General features: G+C 42.7%; 2 protein-coding genes across 3 annotated transcripts in view; both read left to right on the forward strand.

Moving 5' to 3' along the window:
* The window catches only part of C10H1orf141 (chromosome 10 C1orf141 homolog), a 42,504-nt gene extending 36,748 nt beyond the window's left edge, over window positions 1-5,756 (forward strand). For both annotated transcript variants that reach the window (XR_003858872.1, XM_029617519.1), the window contains exon 11: window positions 5,610-5,756. Coding sequence is in view for 1 of the 2 variants with exons in the window: in XM_029617519.1 (XP_029473379.1) it covers window positions 5,610-5,617 (8 nt within the window). In the remaining variant the exon portion in view is untranslated. The remainder of the gene's footprint in view (window positions 1-5,609) is intronic.
* An 8,723-nt stretch (window positions 5,757-14,479) lies between these two features.
* The window catches only part of SLC35D1 (solute carrier family 35 member D1), a 43,619-nt gene continuing 31,278 nt past the window's right edge, over window positions 14,480-26,820 (forward strand). The window contains exons 1-8 of the mRNA XM_029617993.1: window positions 14,480-14,661; window positions 15,277-15,310; window positions 15,395-15,481; window positions 16,760-16,827; window positions 18,812-18,883; window positions 19,748-19,816; window positions 22,649-22,751; window positions 25,618-25,710. Coding sequence (XP_029473853.1) covers window positions 14,480-14,661; window positions 15,277-15,310; window positions 15,395-15,481; window positions 16,760-16,827; window positions 18,812-18,883; window positions 19,748-19,816; window positions 22,649-22,751; window positions 25,618-25,710 — 708 coding nt within the window. The remainder of the gene's footprint in view (window positions 14,662-15,276; window positions 15,311-15,394; window positions 15,482-16,759; window positions 16,828-18,811; window positions 18,884-19,747; window positions 19,817-22,648; window positions 22,752-25,617; window positions 25,711-26,820) is intronic.

Raw genomic sequence — 26,820 nt, forward strand, 5'->3', positions numbered from 1 at the left:
GAGTCGATGCTCTAGTGCTGCCCTGGCCCACGGACGTGTTGATATATGTGTTTCCCCCGTGGCCTCTGATAGGCAAGGTTCTGCGCCGAATCGAGTTGCATCCGGCGGACGTGATCTTGGTGGCGCCGGAGTGGCCACGGCGCCCGTGGTTCGCGGACCTCATTCAGCTGGCGGCAGAACCTCCACTTCGTTTCCTCGGGGCCGACTCTCTTCTTCGACAGGGTCCCGTCTGTTTGGAGGATGCGGATCACTTTTGTCTCGCGGCATGGCTTTTGAGAGGGCGCGCTTAAGAACTAAGGGGTACTCGGAGGCTGTGATTGCTACCTTGTTGAGGGCTCGTAAACAGTCCACGTCCTTAGCCTATATGAGGGTGTGGACAGTTTTTGAGGACTGGTGTAGTACTCATGCGGTGGATCCTGTACGGCCGCCTGTGCCGGGGGTCCTCGCCTTTCTCCAAGAGGGCCTGTCCAAGGGGCTGGCCTGGAGTACCCTGAAAGTACAGACGGCTGCACTTGGTTGTCTGCGCGGGAAAGTGCGCGGTGTGTCCTTAGCGTGTCATCCGGATGTGGTGCGCTTCCTTCGCGGGGCTAAGCATTTACGCCCTCCGGTGCGGAATCCTTGTCCGTCTTGGAACTTGAATTGCGTGCTCTCGGCGCTTGGGGGAGCACCGTTTGAACCTCTTAAGCGGGCGACGCTGAAAGATCTTACCTTGAAGACCGTGTTTCTGGTAGCCATTGCGTCTGCTCGTCGGGTCTCGGAGCTGCAGGCCTTATCCTGTCGGGAACCGTTTTTGCGTTTCTCGCAGGGCGGAGTTTCCCTGCGGACTGTGCCGTCATTTTTGCCTAAGGTGGTGTCCTCGTTCCACTTGAATCAGTCAGTGGACCTCCCAGGTTTTGAGGTCGGGGACCAGATGGACAAGGGGATGAAAGAGTTGAGGAAGCTCGACGTCCGCAGGGTCCTGTTTCGGTATCTGGAGGTTACGAATTCTTTTCGGATTTCCGACCATCTGTTTGTTCTCTGGTCCGGTCCCCGCCGGGGGTCTGCGGCGTCGCGGGCCACGATTGCGCGTTGGCTCAAAGAGGCTATTAGCTCCGCATATCTGCTGCAGGGTAAAGTGGCGCCTAAGGGGCTTCGTGCTCATTCCACTCGGGCGCAAGCCACGTCCTGGGCCGAGGTGTCTCAGGTGTCCACGCAGGAGATCTGTAGGGCTGCGACGTGGAAGTCCTTACATACTTTCACTAGGCATTACAGACTTGATGTCCAGGCGTCTGAAGCGCCGGGGTTTGGGGCGAGTGTTCTCCGAGCGGGACTCTCTGCTTCCCACCCTCGGTAGTTTGCTCTGGTACATCCCAGGTGTCTGGACTGATCCGGGTACGTACAGGGAAAGGAAAATTAGTTCTTACCTGATAATTTTCGTTCCTGTAGTACCACGGATCAGTCCAGGCTCCCGCCCGTCTGTTTGGTACGATGAACAAAGAGAGAGAGTCCGCTCGCTTGGTTAGTCGTACTGCTATTGTTCCAGTTCTTGGCTTATTGGCTTATTGCCGCTTGCCTCTGGTCTGATGTTTTCGGTTTTCAGCCAGGGGGTGTTTGAATTGGTTAAAATTGTTCTAGTTAGTTAGTCGGGCACTGGTTTGCTTTGACAGTTCGTTCGACTGAGGGGCTGTGGGTGGCACCTTACTATATGTAGGGAGCCCGTCAAGTTTTGCTCTGTCTCCATCTGCTGGTGCGGAGTCACAACCCAGGTGTCTGGACTGATCCGTGGTACTACAGGAACGAAAATTATCAGGTAAGAACTAATTTTCCTTTATAAAGTTGAAGATGTCAAGGCCTGAAATGGCCTACTAGTGGAGATGGTTGAGGCCATCGCTGTAACAGATTTTTGGCACGCCTGGGACAGATATTGAAGGTAAGGGGAATGGTGCTGGGTTACATATGGGAAATGTTATAAGCACATCTACCCAAAGTGACATTATTGCAAATGGGCAGGCTGGATGGGCAGTTGTGGTGTTTTATCTGCTGTCATTTGTTATGTGGTTATCTACATTTATGTAAAGCTTGAACTGTTTTTGACGTGCATATCATTTACCACACAAAACCTTGCAGATTCCATCACATCCCAGCACTTTTCTAGCTGCCCTTGAATGGGAGGAATTACTGTTCGTCCATTATTGCATTGAGAAACGCATTGTCTGGAAAGCACATGTACTTCTTCAGGGATTAGCAATATTTTTTGGCCAAATGACAAAGCCTGCCCCCCCTCCCCAACATCTTCTAAGAGATGCTGGCATGCTGTACAGGGAGTGCCTACCCTGACAGATGGAATAGAGTTAGTGCACGCTCACATGCTCCATCCGCTGCAGAGCCTGTGAGTGTGCACTGCATTACATTCGTGCTCAGTTCCTGCCTCTGATAACCGCCGGTGCTGCCATAAGGCATGTGACAGGGAACGATCAGAAGTCCATGCAGAGGTGTGGGGAAGAGGATCGGGCCAGTAAAAGCTCTCGCATGCCAGGTGGTGACGCGTGAGGTTTTATTGGTTCTCTTAAAAAATATTGTAACCCAAGAAGACTCCAGTTTTCTCCAGATCAATAGAGCTGTTAGAACTACACTCTATTACTGTTTGAAACTGAAAGACTGCCCTTATATTGCTATTTGTTAGAGAAGAATCATTTTTAATCTTATTGGAATCAAATAGCGAAGTCCTTAAAATCCGGAACCCAACAGTAGCAAAATGTTATTTTGATTTAATCTAACATAGATCCGTATATACTAAGGCAGTGTCCTATTGTGGATTGGTAACGGGATGAAATATATGAAGCAGAGAGTAGGATTAAATGGTTAGTTTTCCAAATGGAGAAAGGTCGGTAGTGGAGCGCCCCAGGGGTCTGTATTGGGACCTCATATTTATAAACGATCTAGAGAGAACAATGATGAGTGAGATGACCAGATTTGCAGGTGACACAAAATTATTTTGCGTTGTTAAAACAGCAGAAAGACTTTGTGAGACTAGGAGACTGGAATTCTAAAATGGTAGATACAAATGAATGTGGACAAGTGCAAAGTAATGCACGTAGGGAAAAATAATCCTAACTACAGGGTTCCATGTTAGGAGTCACCACCCAGGAAAAAGGACCTTGGAGTCCTTTTCGGACAATACCTTAAAAGCTTTGGCTCAGTGTGCAGAGGCAGTTAAAAAGGCAACTAGAATGTTATTTGGAAAGGAATAGAGAACAAAACCGAGAATATCATAATGCCTTGTACAGATCCATGGTGCGACCACACCACAAGGTTCATTTTAAAAGCCCTATGCGTGCGTCTCTTGGGCCTGCACGTGCCGCAAGGATTTTAAAAAGCGCGCAAGTACGCACGTATCTCCGGGCACGCACAAAAATAAAAAAGTTTTAAAAAACGGGCGGGATATGGGCGTGGTCTGAGCGGCACATGGGCGAGACATGGGCCTTCCAGGAAGTTGTCTTGAAATATGCATGTAACTGTTTACGTGCATAAGCGCACGCCGGGGACCCCTACCACATAACTTTATTTCTGCTATGGACAGCGTATAAGCATTACATTTAAAAAAAAATTAGGCAAGTCAACAGGGTTTTAAGGGTCAGGGTTAAAAGGGAGGCTACGTATCGGGGAGTTTGGAAATCCGATCCGTTAACTGGACAAACCTGCAACAAACTGGGAAAAAAGGGCTATTGCGTCCGCACGCTTTTTAAAACCGACCCCCCCCCCCCCCCACTTAACCCAGTAGATCCAGCATTTGCTCGCACATGCGTGCGTCCATATAAAACTGTGTGCACATGTACAGCCGATTTTATCCCATGCACACATATACGCACGTAGGTTATAAAATGGCTGCGTCCATTTGTGCGAGCCGGCATATGCGCACACATGTAATCCCGCGCAGCTGTTTAAAAGTTACCGTCTCCGAGCACTGTACGCGGTTCTAGTCACCCCATCTCAGAAAAGACATAGCGGACATAGAAAAGGTACAAAGAAAGGCAACAAAAATGATAAAGGTGATGGAAAAGCTCCCTTACGGAGAAAAGCTAAACAGATTAGGGCTCTTTAGCTTGGAAAATAGATGACTCAGAGATGATACGACTGAAATGTATAAAATAGCGGGTGAATAAGGAAAGATTATTTATTCTTTCAAATAACACTAGGACTAGGGGACAGTCCATGAAACTAGCAACCCGCAGATTTAAAACAAATCGTAGGAAGTATTTTTTTTTCACTTAATCTACGGAATCTGTTGCTGGAGGATGTGGTCAAAGCAATTGACATAGTGGGGTTCAAAGGACTGGATAAGTTCCTGAAGGTAAAGTTCATAAACAGTTATTAGCCAGATAAGCCAGCGCTTATCCCTGAGAGAGAGAGATACAAGAAAAAGACTGAGGGCTTGCCGGGTACTTGTGACCTCGACTGGCCACTGATGGAGACAGAATGCTGGTCTTGATGGACCTTAGTCTGACTCAGCATGGTATAATCTTATTAATAGTAGTAAATGAACATGGGAGGTCCTGAGTTCACGTTCCCAGGACAGTGGGTACAGCAGAAGATAGACACAAAGGCAGGTATTCGTACAATCATATTTTTTAATAAGATATGTCATCTCTTTCCCTAAAAGCCAAAAGCATGTTCAAGTTAATATCTGCTTTCCTGTTTAGTGATTGTTCTTGATGGTTTTCATTTTTCTTAGCAAAGGCTGAACTTAGGTCATTTTGTATCTCTCTGGTTCTAGAGTAAGTCTGTTAGCATATAGGTAGTTCCTTTAGAAATTGCTCAATGTCTATTAAACAAAGCATTACCTATACTAAGACAGCAGCCAATGAGTCTGAGGACTTCCTTCTTGTACAATAATTTGCAGAAGTACCAGTTCAGGCCCAGTTAGGTATATGTGTATTGTGTTTAGGCCCAAGAGCCTTGCTGATTACATTGTGGTTATGTACAATGCTGACACTTGGCACTTTTTATGCTCTTAATAGTTTGCTCCATTTTGTAACCCATAATGCCTATAGAAAATCAGGGCTCTCATAGTAACTAATATCCTGTTGACTTTCAATTTTGTTTAAATCAGTAATTTCTTGTTTCAAATTTTAAAATTAATTTTTGTATGTAGAAAAAGAAATCTCAGCACAGACAGGAGATATTAATAGAATTATGATCATGTGACATAGTAATTGTTACATGCTTATTTAAATCAGCATTTTTAACTGAATCAGATTTATTAGTTAAATTAAATGACATTACACATTTATCACAAATAGTTTAATTTAAAAAGTGCTACTTTTTTTTTTTTTACTGGAGTACTAATAACTAACATTTTACTGATTTTCAGTTTATATATAAAGTGCCATTTAAAAAAATCTACATTTCAACTCTTTATAGGGGAATGGTAGTATCATCTTGTAAGGAATCTGATTGTTTTATAAAATGCTGTGACAGAGTCCTTTAATCATCTAACCTAGTATCACATGTAGATAATTTTACTCATATCTTCAGAATGAGTTTTACTGTTGTAACTGTTTATCAAATATCATGAAAAGGGAAGATACAACTAAAAACTGTTATTTTGTTTCTTTCCCTATCTCTTTTAGAGCAATGATTCCAGCCACAGTCTTATTATAAATATGTGGCTGAGGAGAATCAAATAATCTCCTGCAATACTGTAAACTCGTGCCCTCTAGCACTGCATGCCATTACTCTGATTAAATGTACAAATAAAGGTGAGATCTTTTATTGGACCAACTCCCTCCATCAGATGAGTGCAGAGTGAATGAGCCCAGGATGATGTACAAGGAAATTACTGGTTGTATTACTCTTATGATATGAGTGTAAAGAGTTGTAAAGTGAAAGGACGTGTGCGAGGACAGGGGTGGAAATGGGCAGAGACAGACAGCAGGAACTGTGGTTTAACACGGTGACTACACTAAATGGTCCTGGCCGCCCAGCCGTGCTCCTCTGGGCAGCTCCCACTGATTTTAGCCCGGAGCCAAAATCTGCAGTGTCGTAAACAGGCCTGCAATCCAGGGACTCGGATGTCTTTGGAAATCAGGGGGAGTGGCAGAGATCTTAAGGTGCTCCATGATCAGGATGTGTTAGACACCTCCACCCTTTCTCCTGAAGAATCCCTGGCTCATTTTCAGCCCATCTGATTTCTTGGGGGATGAAAGAAAACTCGGATGGGCTGAAGAAAGGGAGAGGGAAAAGGATGGAATGACAGCGTCTATAGAGGAAGGAAGGCCGGATGGGGAATCTGATGGACAGGGAATAAGAAGCTGCACAAGGAAACATGGCTACCATGAATAACCCAGTACCAGCCTCCCCTGGGGGCTAAACAGCACTCAGCTAAGCCTCTCTCATTTGACCTCTCTGGCGGAGCGCACTGTTAACCCGCGATTGGACCCGCGTTTTCGACGCGCTAGCATTACCCCTTATTCAGTAAAGGGTCGAAAACGCGCATCCAACCCCCCCAAACCTAATAGCGCCCGCAACATGCAAATGCATGTTGATAGCCCTATTAGGTATTCCCGCGCGATTCAGAAAGGAAAATGTGCAGCCAAGCCGCACATTTTACTTTCAGAAATTAGCGCCTACCCAAAGGTAGGCGCTAATTTCTCCGGGCACCGGGAAAGTGCACAGAAAAGCAGTAAAAACTGCTTTTCTGTGCACCCTCCGACTTAATATCATGGCGATATTAAGTCGGAGGTCCCGAAAGTTACAAAAAGTTAAAAAAAAAATTTGAAGTCGGCCCGCGGGTTGAAAACCGGACGCTCAATTTTGCTGGCGTCCAGTTTTCGAACCCGTGGCTGTCAGCAGGCTCGAGAACCGACGCCAGAAAAATTGAGCATCAAACTCGCTGACAGCCGCCACTCCTGTCCAAAAAGAGGAGCTAGGGACGCGCTGATATCTTCTCATAAGCCTCTCTTTGGCTAGAATGAGGCTAAAAATATTTAAAAAACAAACAAACCAATCCTTATAGTACAAATGAAGGATATTTAAAAATAAGATTGATAGAGAAATAGAAGCATAAACTGGAACTGATCTAATGAGAATTGCAACAAGTTCTGCAGCTTTAAGAAACAACCTTGCTTCTAAGAAATGTATGTTATGCATCCCAACTCCCTCCAAAGAAAATATTGTGCTATAGTTCCTCTTCTTGTTACAAAGTCTTCTGAAAACATCGTCAAAAGTTGTTAAATTGCCTTCCCAGTTTCAATAGGGATTAGTTGCATCTTCCCTTCCAGAAATAACAAAACAATGCTGGATGTTGTATAGTAAGGAATTTAACCCTTTTGCTGCAAAGAGACTGACATGCCAGCAAAAAAAAGAGGATAAAATGGAAAAAAAAAAAGATACAGCGAAAAAGTTAAACAAAGCAAGAACTGCTAAATAAAATGCAGCAGAGTACAGCACAACATTGTTCCTCATCAGAAATACAATATGCAAGACTTTACTGTGAGGTGTTTATTAATTTACCTGCCCTCTTTTAACTGATTTTATAGAAATGAAACATAGAAACATAGAAATGACGGCAGAAGAAGACCAAACGGCCCATCCAGTCTGCCCAGCAAGCTTCACATTTTTTTCTCATACTTATCTGTTTCTCTTAGCTCTTTGGTTCTATTTCCCTTCCACCCCCACCATTAATGTAGAGAGCAGTGATGGAGCTGCAACCAAGTGAAATATCAAGCTTGATTAGTTATGGGTAGTAGGGGAAGTAGGGGAAGTAACCGCCGCAATAAGCAAGCTACACCCATGCCCATCTGCTTTACCCAGACCGTGGCAGGGTGTCATGGCCGCCGGCCGCGGCGAAGGCTGGGCTGGCGGGTGCAGAAGGATTAATTACCCTGACGGCGTTCGGGGCTCCGGCGGGGCAGGCTGCTCTCCTGCTTCTCCCTGCGGCCGCCGCTGCATTGCCGGGGCTGGCTGGCTCCTCGGGATTCGGCTCCGCCCCCATGGCTTCCCCTAGGGCCACGCGCGCGGCTGAAGATTGCTTTTAAAGGAGCCATGACAGGAAGTCGTCATGGCTCCTTCTGAGTCTCCTCCCCTGGCTTCTGGTATTTAAGGCAAGATCTGAGCATTCAGACCTTGCCTTGGTATTGAGGTTCCTGCCTGAGTTTGATCCTGTGTTCTCTGTTCCTGATTCTTCATCCCGCTCTGCTTCCCTGCTCCGTGGATTGATTCTTGGCTCCTGACTTCTGGACTGAGGATGTGTCTTCTCCTGGCTTGCTCCTGGTACAGGCGTTGGACCCTTCTCCTGGCTTGATCTTGGTACGGCTTTGGACCCTTCTCCTGCTTAGACCCTGGACTGGCTTCGGACCTCGCCTGTGTATCGAACCTCGGACCGGCTTTGGATTATTCTACGACTCCGTCCTCAGACTGCTATGACCTGCTGGAGGCGCCAGCTGTCTGGAGCTCACGACCTGCAGGAGGCGTCTGCATCCAGACCTTTCTATAGTCTTCAAGAGGAGTCGCCTAAGTCCCAGCGGCTGGACCCCTACAGGCTCCTCCTGAGGGGGGGTTGCGTGCTTCCAGGGTGAAGCCTTCAATCAAGTCTTTCCTGTCCAAACGGCCTCGCCCTTCGACGGTAGCTGTCTACCTCGAAACAGGGGTCCACTTTCATAACAGTTTCTAACAGTGGCCAATCCAGGTACAAAATAATTGGCAGGATTCCTAAATTCAATAGATTCCATGCTGCTTATCCCAGGGACAAGCAGTGGATTTCCCCAAGTACACCTTAATAATGGTTTATGGACTTTTCTTCTAGGAACTTGTCCAAACAATTTTCAACCCAGCTACACTAACAGCTTTTACCACAGCCTCCAGCAACGAATTCCTACTTGTCTTAAATGTATCAGCTAGAAATTTCATTGCATGTCCCCTAGTCTTTGTACTCTTTGAACACATCATGTTTACCCATTCCAGTCCACTCATTATTTTATAGACCTCTATCATATCTCCCATCAGTCATCTCTTCTCCAAGCTGAAGAGCCCTTACCTCTTTATCCTTTCCTCATAGGGGAATCATTCCATCCCCTTTATCATTTTGGTTGCCCTTCTCTGTACCTTTTCTAATTCCATATTATCTTTTTTGAGATGCAGTGACCAGAACTGCACACAGTATTCAAGGTATGGTTGAACGATTGAATGATACAGAGGCATTATAATATTCTCTGTTTTATTCTCCATTCCTTTTCTAATGAGTCCTAGCATTTTATTTGCTTTTTTGGCCACCGCCACACACTGGGCAGAGGATTTCAACATATTATCCACGATGATACCTAAGTTTATTTCCTGGCTGGTGAGTGCCAATGTAGAATCTTGCATCGTTTAACTGTAATTTGGATTCATCTTCCCTATGTGCATCACTTTGCACTTGTCCACATTAAATGCCATGTGCCATTTGGATGTCCAGTCTCCCAGCCTGTCAAGGCCCTCTTGCAATTTCTCACAGTCCTCTTGTGATTAAAAAAAATTAGAATAATTTTGTATCATCAGCAAATTTGATCATCTCACCCGTTATTCCCATCTTTAGGTCATTTACAAATATGTTAAACAAAAGCGGTCCCAGCACAGATTCCTGGAGCACTCTGCTAGTCACCTTTCTTCAATGAGAAAATTGACCATTTAGTCCTAACTCTCTGTTTTCTAGCTTTTAACCAGTTCTCAAGTCACAATAGAAGATTGCCTCCTCTCCTATGACTTTTCAATTTCCTCATGGGTCTCTCATGAGACACTTTGTCAAATGCTTTTTGAAAGTCCAAACACACTATATCAACTGGCTCATCTTTATCCACATGTTTATTCACACCTTCAAAAAATGTAGCAGATTAGTGAGACAAGGCTTCTCTTGGCTAAACCCATGTTGGGTTTATTTCATTAACCTATGACTAGCTGTATGTTTTGCAATTTTGTTCTTTATTATAGTTTCAGTTATTTTTTCCAGCATTGACATCAGGCTTACCGGTCTGTAGTTTTCGGATGATCTCTGGAACCTTTTTTAAAAACTGGTGTCACATTGGCCACCCTCCAATTTTCAGGTACTGTAGCTGATTTTAATGATAGATTACGGATTAATAATAGTAGGTCTGCAATTTCAGACCTATTGAGATTTGTTTTAATTTCCTCCAAATCATCTTAAACATAGAAAGACATTTTGGCATTACTCTTACTCCAGCTAGGAGTATTTCTGATTTTGAAAAAGTTAATTGTGTGTCCTGACACAGCAACATACTCCCTCAGTAACTGCATTTGTAAGCATAGTTTTGAGAGAGAGACCCAGTGAAGGAGGAAGAGATAAAGCAACAACAGAGGATCAAATCACCAAAATATCACCTCCTGCTCCCCACAACAGCGTCACCACCACCAATATCCCATTTTAGAAAGGGCTCTAGGAGTGATCCAAGAAACTATAGACCAGTGAGCCTGATGTCTATGTCAAGCCTGACCACATAAATAATGGGGGAGCGTCAACATGGCTTTTGAAAAGGAAAACCTGATTTACCAATTTACTAGATTTTTTTGAAGGTGTAAATAAACATGTGGATAAAGGTGATGTTAGGGTGCTTTAAAAGGCTCTCCCATGAAGCTATCATTACTGCATTGTGAAATTGCATTGATCAGATTTGAAAAACTATTCAAGGTTGCTGACTTGCCAAAATATGCTGAAATGCTAGAATGTATGCAAGAAGTTAAAAAGGATGTCAAAGTTTAGCCTTAAGTTTTGTTATTGCTTTCTGGGATCAATTTACAAGAAATCACATGACTTACAAGATTTCCAGACCTATTAACATATGAGATAAAACTGTAATGCTAATCAATTAGGAAAATGTTATGCAAACAAACCCATTGGTGTGTAAATTGGAGGTAGTAATTATTTAATTTTTTTGTCAACAATTCTCTGAGATACTGCTTCTGAATTGCCTTGCCTCTCCTGGCATATTCCATATTTTATCTAAATAAAGATCTTTCTTTAAGTTACTAGTATTAGTGTTTATTTTTGTTACCCACAACCATTTTTGGTGACCCAGATAGGACATGGAGAGTGAAGGGGAAGCAGTGGAGTTCCTGGTTGGTGAGTATAGGCTTGTCCCTTGCCTTACTTCTCATCCAGAGAAGCCTCCTGTTTTCTTCCTTCCCCCATATGCAAGACCTCATTTGATTTGGGCATTTTTATAGCATACCGGCAGGTGAAAAAATTTCTGTTTAATTTGGGATTAGGTTTTGTTTAAATGGTAGGTTGTTTAATGTTTGTGCTCATTTTGCTTACATAATTGTGTTTTCTCCGGTATATAGAGGCAAGAGACTATTCCATTATTTAATATAGCAATTGGTGGTACATTTCACTGTGGGATACTGGAGCGTGCTTCAGAAGAACATTTAACTGTTTTAACTGGGTGAACCTAGGCATATTGATATATTGTTTTGAGAGATCTCAGAGAATGTATGTTTTGAATGTGGGACTGCATGTTGCAGCTGCATATGTACATTTGCTTGTAGTGAATGAGAAAGTTTAAATCTGGGTAATAACGCTACTTATCAGTGTGTGAATGAATGAGCTCTCATATTTAAAGTATATTTTTATCTGTCTATGGAATACGTAACAGTTTTAAAGTTAGATTGTTTTCATGTCTGTTATTGTTTGTCTTTTATGAACTGTGGCCAGCGTTCAAGAACCTCCCTTCCCATACATCTTCAGTGTCACAATTAGGAATTAAAAAAGATTGTCCTGTAGATGAGGGAGTGCATAACTATGAAGGCCTTGAATATAAACAAAGGAGAAATATTTGTATGTGCAGAAATATATTTGAATATAGTAATATAGTTTATAAATTTATGAGATTTTAAAAGGGCTGCGCGTGTGCCCATAAATGCACATATCTCACTACGCAAAGATATGCGCTATTTTAGTGGGGGGGGGGGGGGGGAGAGAGAGACTCTTTATAAGGCTCAGTCTGACACTCAATTATATGGACCATTATATGGGGGCACTTTGATTCGGGGTACGTTTTCGGGAGGTGGGTTGGGGTTAGGGTTTTTTTTTTTATAGACACATTCAGAGATATTCATTGTAAAATTGACATCATTAAAGAATTATGAAAAGGAGTTGATTTGTACAATGCAGCTAACAGAGGCTGCAGTGTACAAATCAACTCCTCTTGTTAGAATTTTCATTAATGTATGCGCCGTTCCCGGCTATTTAAAATTTGCATAGCTCCCGCGTGGCCCACTTATGTGCGAATGTGGCCGTTTCTGAGCACACAAAGCTTTTAAAATCTACCTCTTATTATTCTAAGATAGCACCTGAAAAGTGGAATGTCTTTCCCCAGCCCCATACTGGTGAAGCTTAATAGGAAAATAATGTGTTCTTCTGTATGTCATGAATAAAGTATATTTCTGTATAACAACCTCCAAGATTTTCCATGACTATGTTTCTGTGCTTATCTTATATTTATTTTAGATTAGTTATGAGAGCTGGAGAAGAAATGGTAAACATATATACAAACCTAAAACACATAGGAAATGGCCTTCAATAAATTCCTTTTACTTTTATTAGAGAGAGAAAACTACTACCATTAAAATGCAATATAAGAAATAAAGGTCAAGAAATGTTATATACTTTTTCAGTGACAATCTTTGTTTCTTTTTATACATATATAAAAGAAGGAAAATAATGAAAGTAGAGTCTATTGCATTTAGTATTTTGTTTTGCTTCTCATTAATTTTTATAGTCATAACAAAATGAATGTCTGGGTTTGTTATTGCTATTATTATGCACTGTTATACAGAAGTAAAATGTTATTATGAAAAATGTAAAATATTTTGAGACATGGTCAGGTCCTGTGCATGTTTCAGGGTTTTACTTTGATTTCATTATTTTGCTTCTAACTAGTTAATGTAATGCATGTGTGTGTGTGTGTGTGTGTGTTTGAAACTCAAGTTTTAGTTTAATAAGAATAATTAAGTTTATTTAAGTGACTCACCTTATTAAAAAGAGACAGGACTTTTATTTACTTAACAGATACTTCTAATTACAAAATGTTCTGATCCATTTCATGTTTTTCAAACTATCTTTGAAAATGAATAAGGATTAATCCTTTCTTCTTTTATATTAAAATGTACTTTTGAACAGAAAAGTATTGGAATGTAATTGGTTAAGATGGCACCCTAGCAAGAATAGCCCAATCCTAAGGAATGTTTAAAAAAAAAAAAAAAAAAAAAGCACTGCTCAGCTCAGAACTTACCTAAAGCTATAAGTCCGTAAGGGGCTATTGGACTTGGTTACAAGAAAAACAATCCGAATTCTTTGTATCTTTGTACACTAAATGCAAAAGAGAAAACACGACCTCTAATTTAAATATTGTATGGCACCCTCAGGGGGGATGCCAGGGGGCACATCATGAAAGTGGGCAGAGTGTTCAGCGCACATTTATTGCATCGGCCCCAAAGTTAGCTATCAGTAAAAATGCATGTTCAGTACTTACTGAATATCAGTTTATGCACATAAAAATGTTTGTGTTGAAAACATGTGTGCACTAAAATCATATTCTATGCACACAAATTTTGTGCCTATAAAAGTCATAAGACCTCTTCCCAGCCCCCTCTCTCTCATCTTAAAAACTTGAAAATTTTGCCCTACAAAATTCCTACCTCTGGAACCCATTCCTAATCCCCAACTGGAGAAGAACTTACCCCCTCCACCACCGCTGACAAGTGATTGGTCTTAACATTGTCACATGTCAGTGAAAGGACCAATCCCCTTTCAGAATTCTGAAAGGTCAGCCTTCTGAAAGGGGATTGGTCCTTTCACTGACAATGGAGGGACCAATGGGCAAACATAGACGGAGTGAATAAATTAAGTCTCTGTGACTTAACATTAACTTATTCACTCCTTCATAGTCTGCCGATTTTTTTTAGCGTGGCTTGGTATGTCAACGAACAGTGAGTCAAAAATTGTATTTTTGTTTTCATTTTAGTGTGCTTTTTAGATTTCTGGTCCATTTATATGTCATTAGCTTCCTGCATACACGGGGACGGATTTTTTTTAACGCGTGTGTAAAATAAAATCAGCGCTAAAATCAAAATCCGAATTTAGCGTGGATTTTATTACATCGCCTTCCATGCCCCTTCCCCGTCTGCGTTCTGCAAGCAGCAGCAGCTGCTGCCTTATTGATTGGCTGCTGCCAAGGACTCTCTGCGATTGCTGCCTGCGCAATTCGGCAAGAAAAAAAAAAGTTGCCCAGCCCCAGCCTAGTCCAACCCGCACAAAATAAAATGTTTCCCCACAACGGAAACAAAAAAGTAGCCCGATTGGGTGTAAAATAGCCCAATCTGCCAACCGGGGTAGCGTTCCATCCCCCTGCCCCGCCCCCAGCCGCGGGAGGCGGGGCCCGGCGGCTCCTCCCCGCCCCCGGCGCTCCAGGGCGCACGCGCCTCCCCGCTTTCGCCTTCCCCCCTGGCAGCCATGGCGGAAGTTCGTAGACGTCAGCATGCTCGGGTTAAAGGAGAAGCTCGCCGTGCAGCCCCAGCACACAGGGATGAGGCCGAAGCGATGAGCCTGTTCGTCAAGCTGCTCGCCGCCGCTTTCTACGGGGTGAGCTCCTTCTTCATCGTGGTGGTCAACAAGAGCGTGCTGACCAACTACAGGTAAGGCGGGCGGAGGCGCTTTCGCGAGAGGCTGTGCCGAGCGATGCGCCCTTTGCCCTAGGACGGGGAGGCGAGGCGAGGCTCGGGGCGGGCAGCGATCGCAGCCCTGCGGCGCTGGCACGGCCGATCCTCCGCCCACCTGGTTGGGTTTCCGCAGCCACCCGAAGACCTCGGGGGGCTGCCAGTAAGCCGGACCGCTGCGCGAGATCTGGCTTAATTGGGAATAGGCATTTTGTTTCAAGGGAAGAGTCGGATGGGATTCTTGCATTTATCGCTTCTGTTCCCGTTAGAAGTTGGAGCCTTTTGACTGTTAAATTGTCTTGGTTTTCGCACATCGTTGCTGCTGTTTTCTCAATTGCTTTTAGCCTCTGATGATAAATTGTTAATCGAATAAAAAATACTGAAGACATCTTCTGACACTTTTACATTTATCTACCTAGAGAGCCCTGAATCCGTTGCAAGGATACATTTCCTAAAACCCGTTTACCATTTCTGAAATTACTCGGAGATCGTTCTTTAGGCTGCTTGACTTAAGCAGATGAGTGCTTTGAAGTGTAAATATTTACGTTTAATAAACAGTACAAACAAACTGTTTTTTGTGTCTGTATCTTGCAGATTTCCTTCTTCACTGTGTGTTGGAGTTGGTCAGGTCAGTTGAAATACTAAATCTCGAGCACTTATTGAGTTTGGCTGCAAAGCCGCTATAACGTTGAATGTAATTCTATTCCTGCAGATGCTGGCTACTGTCATTGTGCTCTGGGTGGGCAAGGCGCTCAGGGTGGTAAAGTTTCCTGATCTGGAGAGCAGTATACCTCGAAAGGTACAGCCAATATCTCACAGTCTTGTGTGCAAACTGAAGCGTTACATTTATTAAGGATTCTTCTTATAGGTAAAAGATTGAACAAACCATTGAGTAAATCTACCTCGGAATGTAAAATTACGGACAGGCACTGTGTCCATGTCAAGATCTATTTTTAAGGTTGTGAAACTGAATCCAGGCTGCAGAAAACAAAGTTAAGAATAAATCCAATGGAGATCATGACTTCATTTAGAGGAGTAGACCAACAGAGGCATTTTTCCATTGTAGAAAAAAGTATTGAAACTAAATTGCAATGTGAATGCAGCATCTAATTAGCAAGAAATATTGCAACTGTGTAGGTATGTGATCTTTGTACCTGAAAAGCCCTCTGTCTTATTCAGCGCTTCATATTTCAATTTCTGTCTGTATTTTGTGCTTGCAGTCTGCAATGACAGCAAGTCATGGCACTCCCAGGAGATCCCAAACAAATCTATGTAGCCTGGGTGATGCTGACTGAGGAAAAACAGCGCTGAGATCCCCAGCAACGTAAAGCATAATTCAAGGTTAACAGCAGTCACCCGAGTATACTGAATAAGAAAAGTCATTTTCTTAAGTGCAAAGTCTGTTTTGCCACTAAAATGGGAGATGCATTGGAGATCTCTTTGGAACGAAAATGTTACACTTCATAAAATGTACTTTTGTGATATGGAATTGAGTATGGGGGAAGGAGAACTGGCATCTTCTGTGTAGTGTATACTGAACGAAGTGTTTATTCCCTGTACATTTCACTAATCCCTTTGTAATTCATGATAGCTTTAAAATTAGCAATGATCTAAACTCATTCATTTTTTTAAATTATTTATTAAAAGTATAGTTCTGTTTCACTTTTTTCTCAAATAAGATTGTACTCAGTGGATTCTAAACAGCATACATATAATACTGTTTCAACAGACATGTATACAATGCATCATAATGCAAACACAATTCAAGAAATCTTTATAAAAAACTGACAACTTGCCCAGAAATTAGAGCTACTTTCTTTTGGTGAAAATTGCCTGAGGGTCAGGGACCTAGTGCATCATCAAGAGTCAGATGGTGTGTAACCATCGTCCAGTTTGTTTGCTTGGAATGTCCTGTTTCCGGGTATTGGCCAAGTTTGCCTGGGGGGAGGGGATTTCATTGGTGTTGAATAGTAGCCAGACTGGTGAGTGGTTAGGAACTTATTGATATGCATAGGTGCATTGTTATCTCCTAGCATTGCTGACTGTACCTTTTTTTGTTTTTCTCTAATGTTTTCAGACTTTTCCACTACCTCTGCTGTATTTTGGGAACCAAATTACAGGACTGTTCAGCACAAAGAAACTTAAGTAGGAATACTAATTTTTTTTTTATTGCTTTGTTTTCCGGGGATTTACATATGAATGCATAATAGGAACAGCAGTGTTCATGATTAAGTTTCTGACACGTTTGTAAGTTTGCGCCTCACTTGGGAACAGGTTAGGTTTCTCTGTGCATTAAAAAAAAAAAAAAAAAAAGCCCTGTATGTCACAATTCGGAGGAAGAGTAGGAAGCTTGCGCATGGAGGGAGCATTTTTTGCTACATGTTTTTATACAGGTAAAAAGTGTATCTGGGCAGTGTTCCACATTGAGAAGGGGAAGGAAGGGGTGGCTGGGTAAATACATGCATCGATGGCATTTTCAAATCTTTGCACAGGCAAAAATCTACCCCTGCAAAAGTGATGGTGCGGACTCCACTCCCATAGCATGTTTTGAAACAAAAGTCCGGGCCTGCGTTCCCTTTGAAAGTTGGCGCAGAGCCTGTGGGTACGATGTAGACACAGGCACTATCCCGGTGCCGAAAGTTTGAGAATTGCCCTTGTAACTGCTGATTGATCCATGTCGTCTGGCTTGCAGAGCATTGGAGCAGCATTGCTTCATTTCTGGTCCTTATGAAGGTGCCTTAGCTACCTGAACTTACCTTTCGCGGATACATTACTCCCATTTTTCTGACCCACTGCAGTAGGGATTAGGACAATGCAAGTATGAAATTAGTTTGCAGTTTTCAAATGGGAAAAGTGGTACTACGACACAATCCAGACCTTCCAGCAGGAGCCGCCTCCTGAGTAGATAATGTGGGTTTCAGAGTAGAAGAAATAAAGGCTACAGAGGAAGGGAAATAATTCCTTCTACTCCCATCATGGCTCCTAATATCTAAGTCTCCGGGTTTCATCCTGCAGAGCAGTAGTGTTTGGACCTGTGATGATGCATTTCTTCTCCTTGTCATACATCTGGCACACTGGAAGAAGCTGCCCACCTTAGAATGCATTGATTGCTTATGTCCATCCTTAGATAAAGGGCAATTTTTTTTCTTTACTATTAAAAGCTATGCAGGAAATTGAATCTTCCCTATAAATGATTTTTGAAAATCCAGGACATGGGCTGGCCTGGGTGGTTGGGTGGCAGAGCTGTGCCAGGCTGAGGACCTGGGTTCAATCCCTGGGTGAGGTCTTCTGCTGTCTGGTCCAGGGTTGAGGATTCTGCACAGGTGGTGCTAGTGGAGAGGAGATCCCAGTCATTATGCAATGGTGACACCTAGTGGTCCTATTTAGGACTGGGAATGCTGGATGAAGCTCTAGCACATGGCTCCTATCACCACAAGTACTGGGCTAAGTGAGTTAGGAGAGGGATCTAACATAGGGTGAGGGGGAGCCCACAGATAAGTGAGAGTGAAGGCTCATGGTGCTGTAGCCCAATGGAGGCAATTTCTGCTGGACAAAAAATAAAATAAACTCCAGGATCTACTTAAGTTTTCAATCTCTGATCTTTGTAAGGTGTCAGCCTTCCACACATTTCATATAGATAGATAGTGACCTTTTTCTTTAGGCAAGGGCTTGATTGAATTCTCTGTAAAGTCATGAACAGGATCAGATAGGGCCAGTGAGGGGCCCTGTGGTTTTTCTCACTGCTGAGTGGGATTCATCAGAGTCCACGGAGGAGAACCCCATTCATTCACATTCTCTCTTTTGGTGCTTTCTCCCTCTTCCGCCACTTATAGGAGGCGGCGTTGCTGCAGAAAACTCACGCTCTTCAGCAATTCATAAATGATGGGACTTGCACTGTGGAAGGGGGAAAAAATGATTTCTAGACTGGGGCCGTCAACCTGGTGCAGCTCTTGTTACATGGGGGAGGGGGGCAAAGCTCTGGGTTGACTTTTTTTTTGGTTCGCTGTTGGCTCCTTGGCAGACCTGGTCAGTAGCAGAAGCTGTATTTTCTGTGCATACGTTGAGATGGATCTGTGACCAGAAAGCTGGTCATTTTTAGCTATTTATTAAGAAACTTTTTTGTTTGCAGTCTGCCGATGTTTACCGTCCTCAGGAGGTTCTCCATTCTGTTTACAATGTTTGCTGAAGGATTTTTACTCAAGTAAGTTTAACATTGATTTCTTGCTGCCTTTTTTTTTTTAATTTTAAGCAAATATAGGCTTGTAATATTGGTGAGAATGCTATAGGGATGTTTGCCAGAGAATCTGAAGGTGAACCCTGAATGGTTTTTCTGGGATGACTCCTTTCAAAGTGGGGAGTCTTGGCATTTGGTGCTCAGTTTGCTGAAGCTCCCTAGAAGAATATCTTCCAGCTCTGGGAAATGCTCGGACCCTTGCTTAAGTTTGTGTAGGTTTAAATCTGTGTGAGCATATACATTTTAGCTGTGGCTGTATATAATTACCTATGTTATCGCTTCAATATTTTATATATTTTAAATGTATTTCCTTAGATTTTGCTCACGCCTTTTTGCACTGGTAACTCAAGGCGAGTCTCATTCAGGTACCGGAGGTAGCTCCCTGCCCCAGAGGGTTTACAATCTGAGGGCCAGATTCATTAAGGCTTTTCTTCCATTTGGGGTCTATGAGAAAAAACCCTTAGTGAATCAGGTACTGAGTTTATACCTGAGGCAATAGAAGGTGAAGTTACAAAGAGCATCTGTGGAAGAAGTAGGATTGAACTCTGAACTCTGCCTTCCCTGATCCTCCTGCTGCTTTAAAAACTAGGCTGCTTCTGTCCTAGCCTTTGCTAGCTAGATGGGATATCATTTGTTTTAACAGGTATTGGTATTTCTTTAAAAGGCTTGCCTGGCATTTTGTGTCTCGGACATGTGATTTTGAGAGTAGTTTTTTAAATTACGTGTAATCCATTTATTTTTATGGAGACCCAGTTCACATCTTATCTTCAGTGAGATATGCTTTAGTGCATGTATAAACCTGTGGTGTTGTTTTTTTTTTCCACCCAACAGGAAGAAGTTTTCTCGGGGCATTCAGATGACCGTATTTGCGATGATAATTGGGGCATTCATAGCTGCTAGGTAGGATCCAAGCCGCTGTGTTCCTTAATTTTCCAGTACTGGGTGATGGAATAGCTGCTCAAAAGAAATTGTATGACCCGATGGTCAGAAATGTCTCTGTGTTCTAGTTATTTCCAAGTAAAATAATGATTGAAGCGTCTGATGCAGAGTGTTTATTTCAGATCTTTCACGGATACTTTTTGAAGGGTGAATGAAGGAGTTTGGTAGCCTAATGTCACTTTTTTTTTCATCTTTTCATAAGTGTTCAGTTAATGGTTGGAATTAAACATAGGTCAGCAGGACTTGCAAATGTTTGGATAAGTAGCCCAGAATTAAAATCTTTACGTTCCCATTTTAAATCCTGATTTCTGTCTCATTCTTGAGCAGTCTGGGGTGTAACATGTTGACTGCTCCTACTAGCTGGAGAGTGGCAACCGAAGGAATATGAGAACACACTTTTTCAGGGAGAAGGTGATGGACTCCTGGACCAGATTTTCAGCAGAGGTGATGGGAGTCAAAACAGTGGCAGAATTCAAGCGGGCATGGGAGAGGCACAAAGGGGACCTTGGTAATAGGGAGGGGACGAGAGAGACTGGGATCTTTCCTAGCACTGCAGGCAGATGGAAGTGGGGCAGCCTGGGCAAATCAAGTGTTCCTTGTCTGCCGACATCTTCCAAGTGAGAAGGGTGGGCCAGTGCCCTGAACTTTGTTGTAAGCAGATAATTCAGGACTTTGCTGCTTTTCAGTAAGATAGTGGGAGAGACAAAACAAAGATGTGGTAATCCTAAAACAAAGAGTCTGCCCTTACGTTCCTATCTTTAACCTTACAGCTGTGCTCTTCCTAACCGGCAGAAGCCAGCTGGGAACAGCAAGCCGCTGTTAAATGTTTGCTTGATTCAGCAGGGAGAGGTGACGCTGCTGGGGGGAGGGGCTTTCCTAGAACCTGGTGTTGGTGCGCTACAGATTTTGATGCAGGGCCACTGGGTTTTTGTAATTGTAGTGGCAAGAAACGGAAGCCCAGACTGGTTCCACTCTGCCTGCACATTTGTAGGTTCTCGCAGCATTCCCGGTGTGGCATCCCCAGTTACAGCGGAACATGGCATTAGCCAGAGAGCTGGAGACATTTTGGGGGTTGCAGTCAAAGGGAGGCCATGAGCTGATCTTACCATTCTGAGCTTTCATTTTGGAAGCAAGACTTAAGAGTATTACCATGCTTTTTTTTTTTTTTTTTTTTTAATTAAGAATAAATTAGCAGAGGAGGATGGGGTTTTGAAAGGCTCATTTATTTAAAACTCGGTTCTCCTTTTTATGTTAAATATTTTGTATGGTGATAATTGCGTTACTGTTAAAGTCAATTATAATTGTAGGAACTGGACAGGGCTGTCACTCTTGTTTGTGGGATGGCAGGAATTTCACACTTGCTGTAACATTTAAGTCATGTATAGGAATGTTTTCTTTAGTTCCAGTGCAAATGTTAAGCAAAATATTAGTCGTAGAAGTACTTACTTTTTTACTGTAAGTAACTAAGAACTTTCCTTGCATCAAATCCACCTTTGCTACTGGTAAACAGTAGCACTTCTCCTCCTGTAAAACCATAGAGTAAGTGGCTATTTGGGAGAGATTCTGCTAGCCAGACTACCTTTTTTTTTTTTCCTTTTTTCTAATGCATTTAAATGTTCAAAAATAAAACACAAACATATATTGTTTGCTTTCTCGTGTCATTTTATTTTTTGATGTCTTCATAGTTTATAATAAAGCTTGCAATAAAATATTTTTCATATCAAGATAGCGGTGGCGTTACCTTTCTGTAGGGTATATATGTGTGTGTGTGTGATTATAGATATGGGTCTAGAGATCTATCCTAGATATAAACCCTATAGAAAGGTAAGTAACACCACCACTATCTTAGTTGATATATATAAACACACATTTTAAAGAAGATGCTATTTGTAAAATTGCAGGCTAAGGGTTCCTTTACTGCTGGCTTGTTTGTTTCTTTAATGTGAATGAGTGTGTTGTAACTCTCTTTAATTTTTAATGTTCCTCCTACTCTGCCCCTCTTCCATTTCTGGAAGGCAGGCAGTTGGGAACCCTCGGGAGCCCGTGCACACATTCTGTTAATGCCTAGAAAACCACCCAGGGCACAAGCAGCTGAGGAGGAAATGTGGAAGATTTTGTTCTGTCCAGAGTGTCTTTTGAAACATGCTAAAAATTGTGCATGCATTTGTCTTCCACAGAAATATACAGTTTTATGAGCTAAGATAGTAGGACCTAGAAATACGTCATATGAGGTGTCAGCCGAACCAAAATATAGACAAGCTGAACTTGTGCTGTAGCTTTAAGATGAGGCAAGTTCATGCAAGAAAGCAAACCTCTGGGGTCTAGCTTACCTTATTCCATCTTTAATGCAGGACCGGGAGCTTTACCTTAAGTAGTGTATGTGGCGGGAGTGAGCACCGAACCGAGCTTTCCGCTGTCCTCAAGACAGTTATTCTCTCCTCTTTCTTTCATCTTTGTCTCTCCCCTTGTTTGTTTATTTAGATTTTTATATCCCACTTTTCACAGCGCTTCAAAGCAGTTTACATTCAGGTACTGTAGGTATTTCCCTATCCCCAGAGGCCTCACAAGGAGTGACACTGGGACGCAAACCTTGGACTCCTGGTTCATAGCCCGCTGCGCTAAACACTAGGCTACTCCTCCATGTGTGCCATACTTGGATATAGAACGTAATTTTTCATTGTACTTCACCCTTTATAAAAACTGAAAGTGTTTTCCGGGAAGCAGTTTAAATAAAGTGTGCCGTAGTCTACTTTGGATGTGCAAATTAAAATGTTATGTTTTGTTTGCATGCAGCTCCGACTTGGCATTTGACCTCGAAGGGTACGTTTTTATTTTGATCAATGATGCATTGACGGCAGCAAACGGTGCTTACGTGAAACAGAAACTGGACTCCAAGGTAAGCGGCTGACTTTGGTATTTCTGTGGAGGAGAGGAAGGATCGTTAGCCGGGCTTACAAAGCTTGCCTGTGCCTAATGGGGAGGGGATGCATCTGCAGTTACCTTGCCCGGTCTTCAGTCTTATGAAATCAACTCAGACTTTTATTGTCCTGTTTTTTTGTTTTGTTTGCTGCAAGGAGCAAACAATTTTTTTTTTTTTTGTTCTACCAAAGCAGCTGTGCAGTTTGATTTGGTTCCTATGGGTGTGTGGGACGGTGAAGAGAGAATGAGGTTAAGCTGAGCCATTTTGTTCACCTCCTATCTGAGGTGAAATGTGAAAGTGTGGAGCCTGTGGTTGCTTCTGTTTAAACCCTTCTCGAGCCTCTTTAAAGGACATCTTCCTTCCATGTTGTGTCTGGCCTCAGGTTCCTCTTTTTGACAGGTTTGGGGTAACGAGGGAGACATTTCTCCTGCTTTCCCTAATAAAATGCAGCTTTTAAAAAATATCCTTGTGATTCTTTTCCTTTCCTAGTCATCGTCGTGGTGTGCTCTGAGACCCAATTTGATTGAGTTTAATGAAGAACGTTAGTTGCGATTACTTGTGACCTGTCCATGGTCTGAGCAGAGTCTTTGTGTCCAGAGAATCGTGAAGAGCCACAATAAAATAATTCAGCTTTCCCTGTATGGGTAACTGTAGAAATGACTCCCTCGTCCTCTGGCCACATGAGATGGAACGTGACCCTCTTTTGGGGTCCAGGAGACATGCGCGCTTGTACTAGCCAGGCAATATCCCCAGCCAGCCCGAAGATCAGGATGCAGGGCAATGCCACTGTGCCAGCCTGCAAAGATCAATATTTTAATAATGCACTAGGCCTTTAATTTGGTGCTGAAGTTGAATATGAAGGTGCAGAAAATTAAGGTATAACTGGAAAACTTCAGGATAAGACAATTTCTCAGAAAAATATAAAAGAAATGTATATATTATGGGATGAAAGGAACAAAGTGAACAAATCACTAACTGATTCTTATGGTCTCATACAATCCGTTTTTTGTAGTTCATACAAGCAGCAATATCTAAACTAAAATTCATACTTGCATTTTTGCAGAGAAGAAATCCATAAAGACTAACTGGTTCGGGGCATGTACTTAGGGATCCAAATCTCCCAAAGAAGAATTCATTCTCGGTCTCTCTCTCTCTCTCCCATTTGATGACTTTCTCAAACATATCTGATGTCTCAAGTACATAATTTTCATGTTTTTCTGTGACATGCTCTTATCCTGACATTTTCCTGTTTTTATTTTATTTTGTGCTACTGCTTTCATTATCTTTGATTTGTGGCGGATGAATTTTCCTCTGTTATGTTCTTTGTCATTTAATTGTGAAGCTTCCTCCTATGTCTCCGTTTTTTCATTATTGAATTTACTCAGAATTGTAAAACTATAAAATGAGTAAAGCCAAAGAAAATAGACCAGAAGTCTACAGAAGATGCGTTTCCCAAACAGCTGCTTATAATTAAACACTTATTGCTGGTTAACACTACAAATAATAAATTGGATTTTAGCCTGCATTTCCAAATAATGATCAAGGTGGCTTACAGCATTATTAGCAATTCATGTTCCATAAGTGCCTGCCCCAAAGAGCTTACAGTCCAAGTGGCAACTGGACATAGTGACTGGCTTACTCAGGGTCACCAGGAGCATCAGTGGGGGAAGTGGGATTGGAACCCTGGTTCTCAGCCTGCTCGCTGCACTAATCCTTCTGCCGCTCCTCCTCCCCACTGTCAGAAACGCAAGTTTACCAAAACCCTCGTTCTGAACATCGAGACCTAGGTCATGAAAATTGAGTGCTCATTGTTTATGCTTTTACCCAAAGATAGAGGGGCAGATTTTAAAACATACGTGCGGGCATACATTTATGCGTGCAACCCAGCGAGCACAAATGTACGCCCAATTTTATAACATGCACGGGCAAGGGGGGGTGCACAATTGTGCACCTTGCCAGTGCTGCCTTCCTCTGTTCCCTCCCAGGCCGCTCCAAAATTGGAGCGGCCTGGGAGGGAACTTCCCTACCCCCCCCCCCCTCCACCTTCCCTTCTTTTCCCCTAACTCTCCCACCCCCCCCCCAGCCCTAAGCTAAACCCCCCCCCTAAAAAAGTTATCTTACCTAGTTACGCCTGCCTTGGACAGGCGCAAGTTGTGCGCGCTGGCCTGCGATCCCAGGCACAGCGGCAAATGGCCTGCTGTGCCTGGAGGCTCCGGCCCCGCCCCTTTTTTTAAGCCCCGGGACTTAGGTGCGCCGCGGGGGCTTTTGAAAATAGGCCCGGCGTGCGTAACCCCCCCTCCGCACGTAAATCTGCCTGGATTTACGTGCGTAGGGCTTTGAAAATCTGTCCCAAAAGTGGGCCAACCTTTTTAATTATATTCACTTAACAAAAAAAAAACCTTTCATCTTGGGTTTTTTCATGGTGGTTGGCAGGCAGATTATATGATCCATCTATGCTCCAAGCTTGGGAACCTCTTAAAACAGAGACTAATCAGCCAATGGAAATCCATGGAACAGTACGAGGCCGCAGGCATCCATGTATTACCTGCGGGCTATGGTGAAGTGAAGTAATTGTCATTAATTATCTGGGGAGGTGGGGAGAAGGCTATTGTGTTTAAACTTAAAAAGCTGTTTAACCTATTCTGAGTTTTATTTATTCAGATTTAATTATCTTGTTTTATCATTTGCTGAGAACTTTTTTTCTGCAGATTTGCTGACAAATCTTGTATACAGCCTGGCTTTTTGCATCAGATTAGAACTTAAATGCTTGAACGCTTACCTTGTGCAGCTTTTGGTGTGTTTTTATTTATTTATCTGTCTAAATGTGGCCTTTCTCTTCCAGGAGCTGGGGAAGTACGGCCTGCTCTATTACAACGCATTGTTCATGATCATTCCAACCATGGCCATTGCTTACGTCATGGGAGATGCACAAAAGGTAGGGCTTGAAAGATTTGTTTGCATTAAAGCTGTCCATGGAGAATGGTTTGGTTTTCCCATGCAAAAATGTAGAATTTTGTGGATCAGGACAAAACACTTTGTCCAGCACTAACAAATCTAGTAAATGAAACTGTATTTGTCTTATAACATCTGTTTCTTGTAAAATTGCTTGTTCTGTTTTTGTTTTGTTGGGGTTGATTGCCCTTGGCAGATGGGGATCATTAGACCCACCCAGCCTGCATGGCTGTCCCTGCCTATTGTCATTGCATGTGCCCAGCTGTCAGCTGCACAAGCTTGTCCACCTGCAATACAAGGCTCCTCGTATACATCCACTTTTTTTTTTATCTCCCCTTTCTTGTCCTCAGTTTGAGTAGACCAGCATATAAGTGTCCGTACCTCAACCAGCACACAGGTTCTGCATTTCTTGTACGCTCCCACCCTCCTGTTCTTACTACTGTCCTCTCTTTCTGTCCCAAGCAGGCCTAAATCCTGTCTGTTCAGACTGTCAGTAGGGGGGTGTGCATGGCAAAAAAAAAGATTTCATTCTGCTTTTGTTTTATATAACTTTTTTTTGTTAAATTGTTCATTTTTAGGGCATGCTATTTCAAGTTACTGTTCACTTAAAAACAAAAAGCTCAAAACTTCATGGGTGATTAGATTTTTTTTTTTTTTTTTTTTTTTTTTTTAATAAAACAAAAACAATATAGATGGTTGTTGACATTGTCTGTTGACATTTGTCTTTTTCAAAGAAAAGCATCTACTTAATTGCACCACGTCTGCTGGTAGGCTGCTCACTGTCTGAGCCTTCCTTCTTTCAAAACAAGTTTTGTCTCTCTTCACGTCTGAGCTTTGCATCCCTGGCAGACCTGGCTCAGAACACGTGGCTTGCTGTGAAAGATTCACTTGGATCTGATCTGCTGGCGGGTTGCCTAGATGTCAGCAGGTGACCAGGGGATCTGCAGATTTCTCCTTTTTCAGTTTAGCATTCTGGTTCTCCCTTCCACTTGTGTCTGACCTGATTATTATTATTTTTTTTTATCTTAATGAAATACTTTATCTTTTGAGTATAAACACAGCTTAGATATATTTAGACTAAATCTTTCTGCCA

This window comes from Rhinatrema bivittatum, chromosome 10 (genome assembly GCF_901001135.1).
Source record: "Rhinatrema bivittatum chromosome 10, aRhiBiv1.1, whole genome shotgun sequence".
NCBI lineage: Eukaryota > Metazoa > Chordata > Amphibia > Gymnophiona > Rhinatrematidae > Rhinatrema > Rhinatrema bivittatum.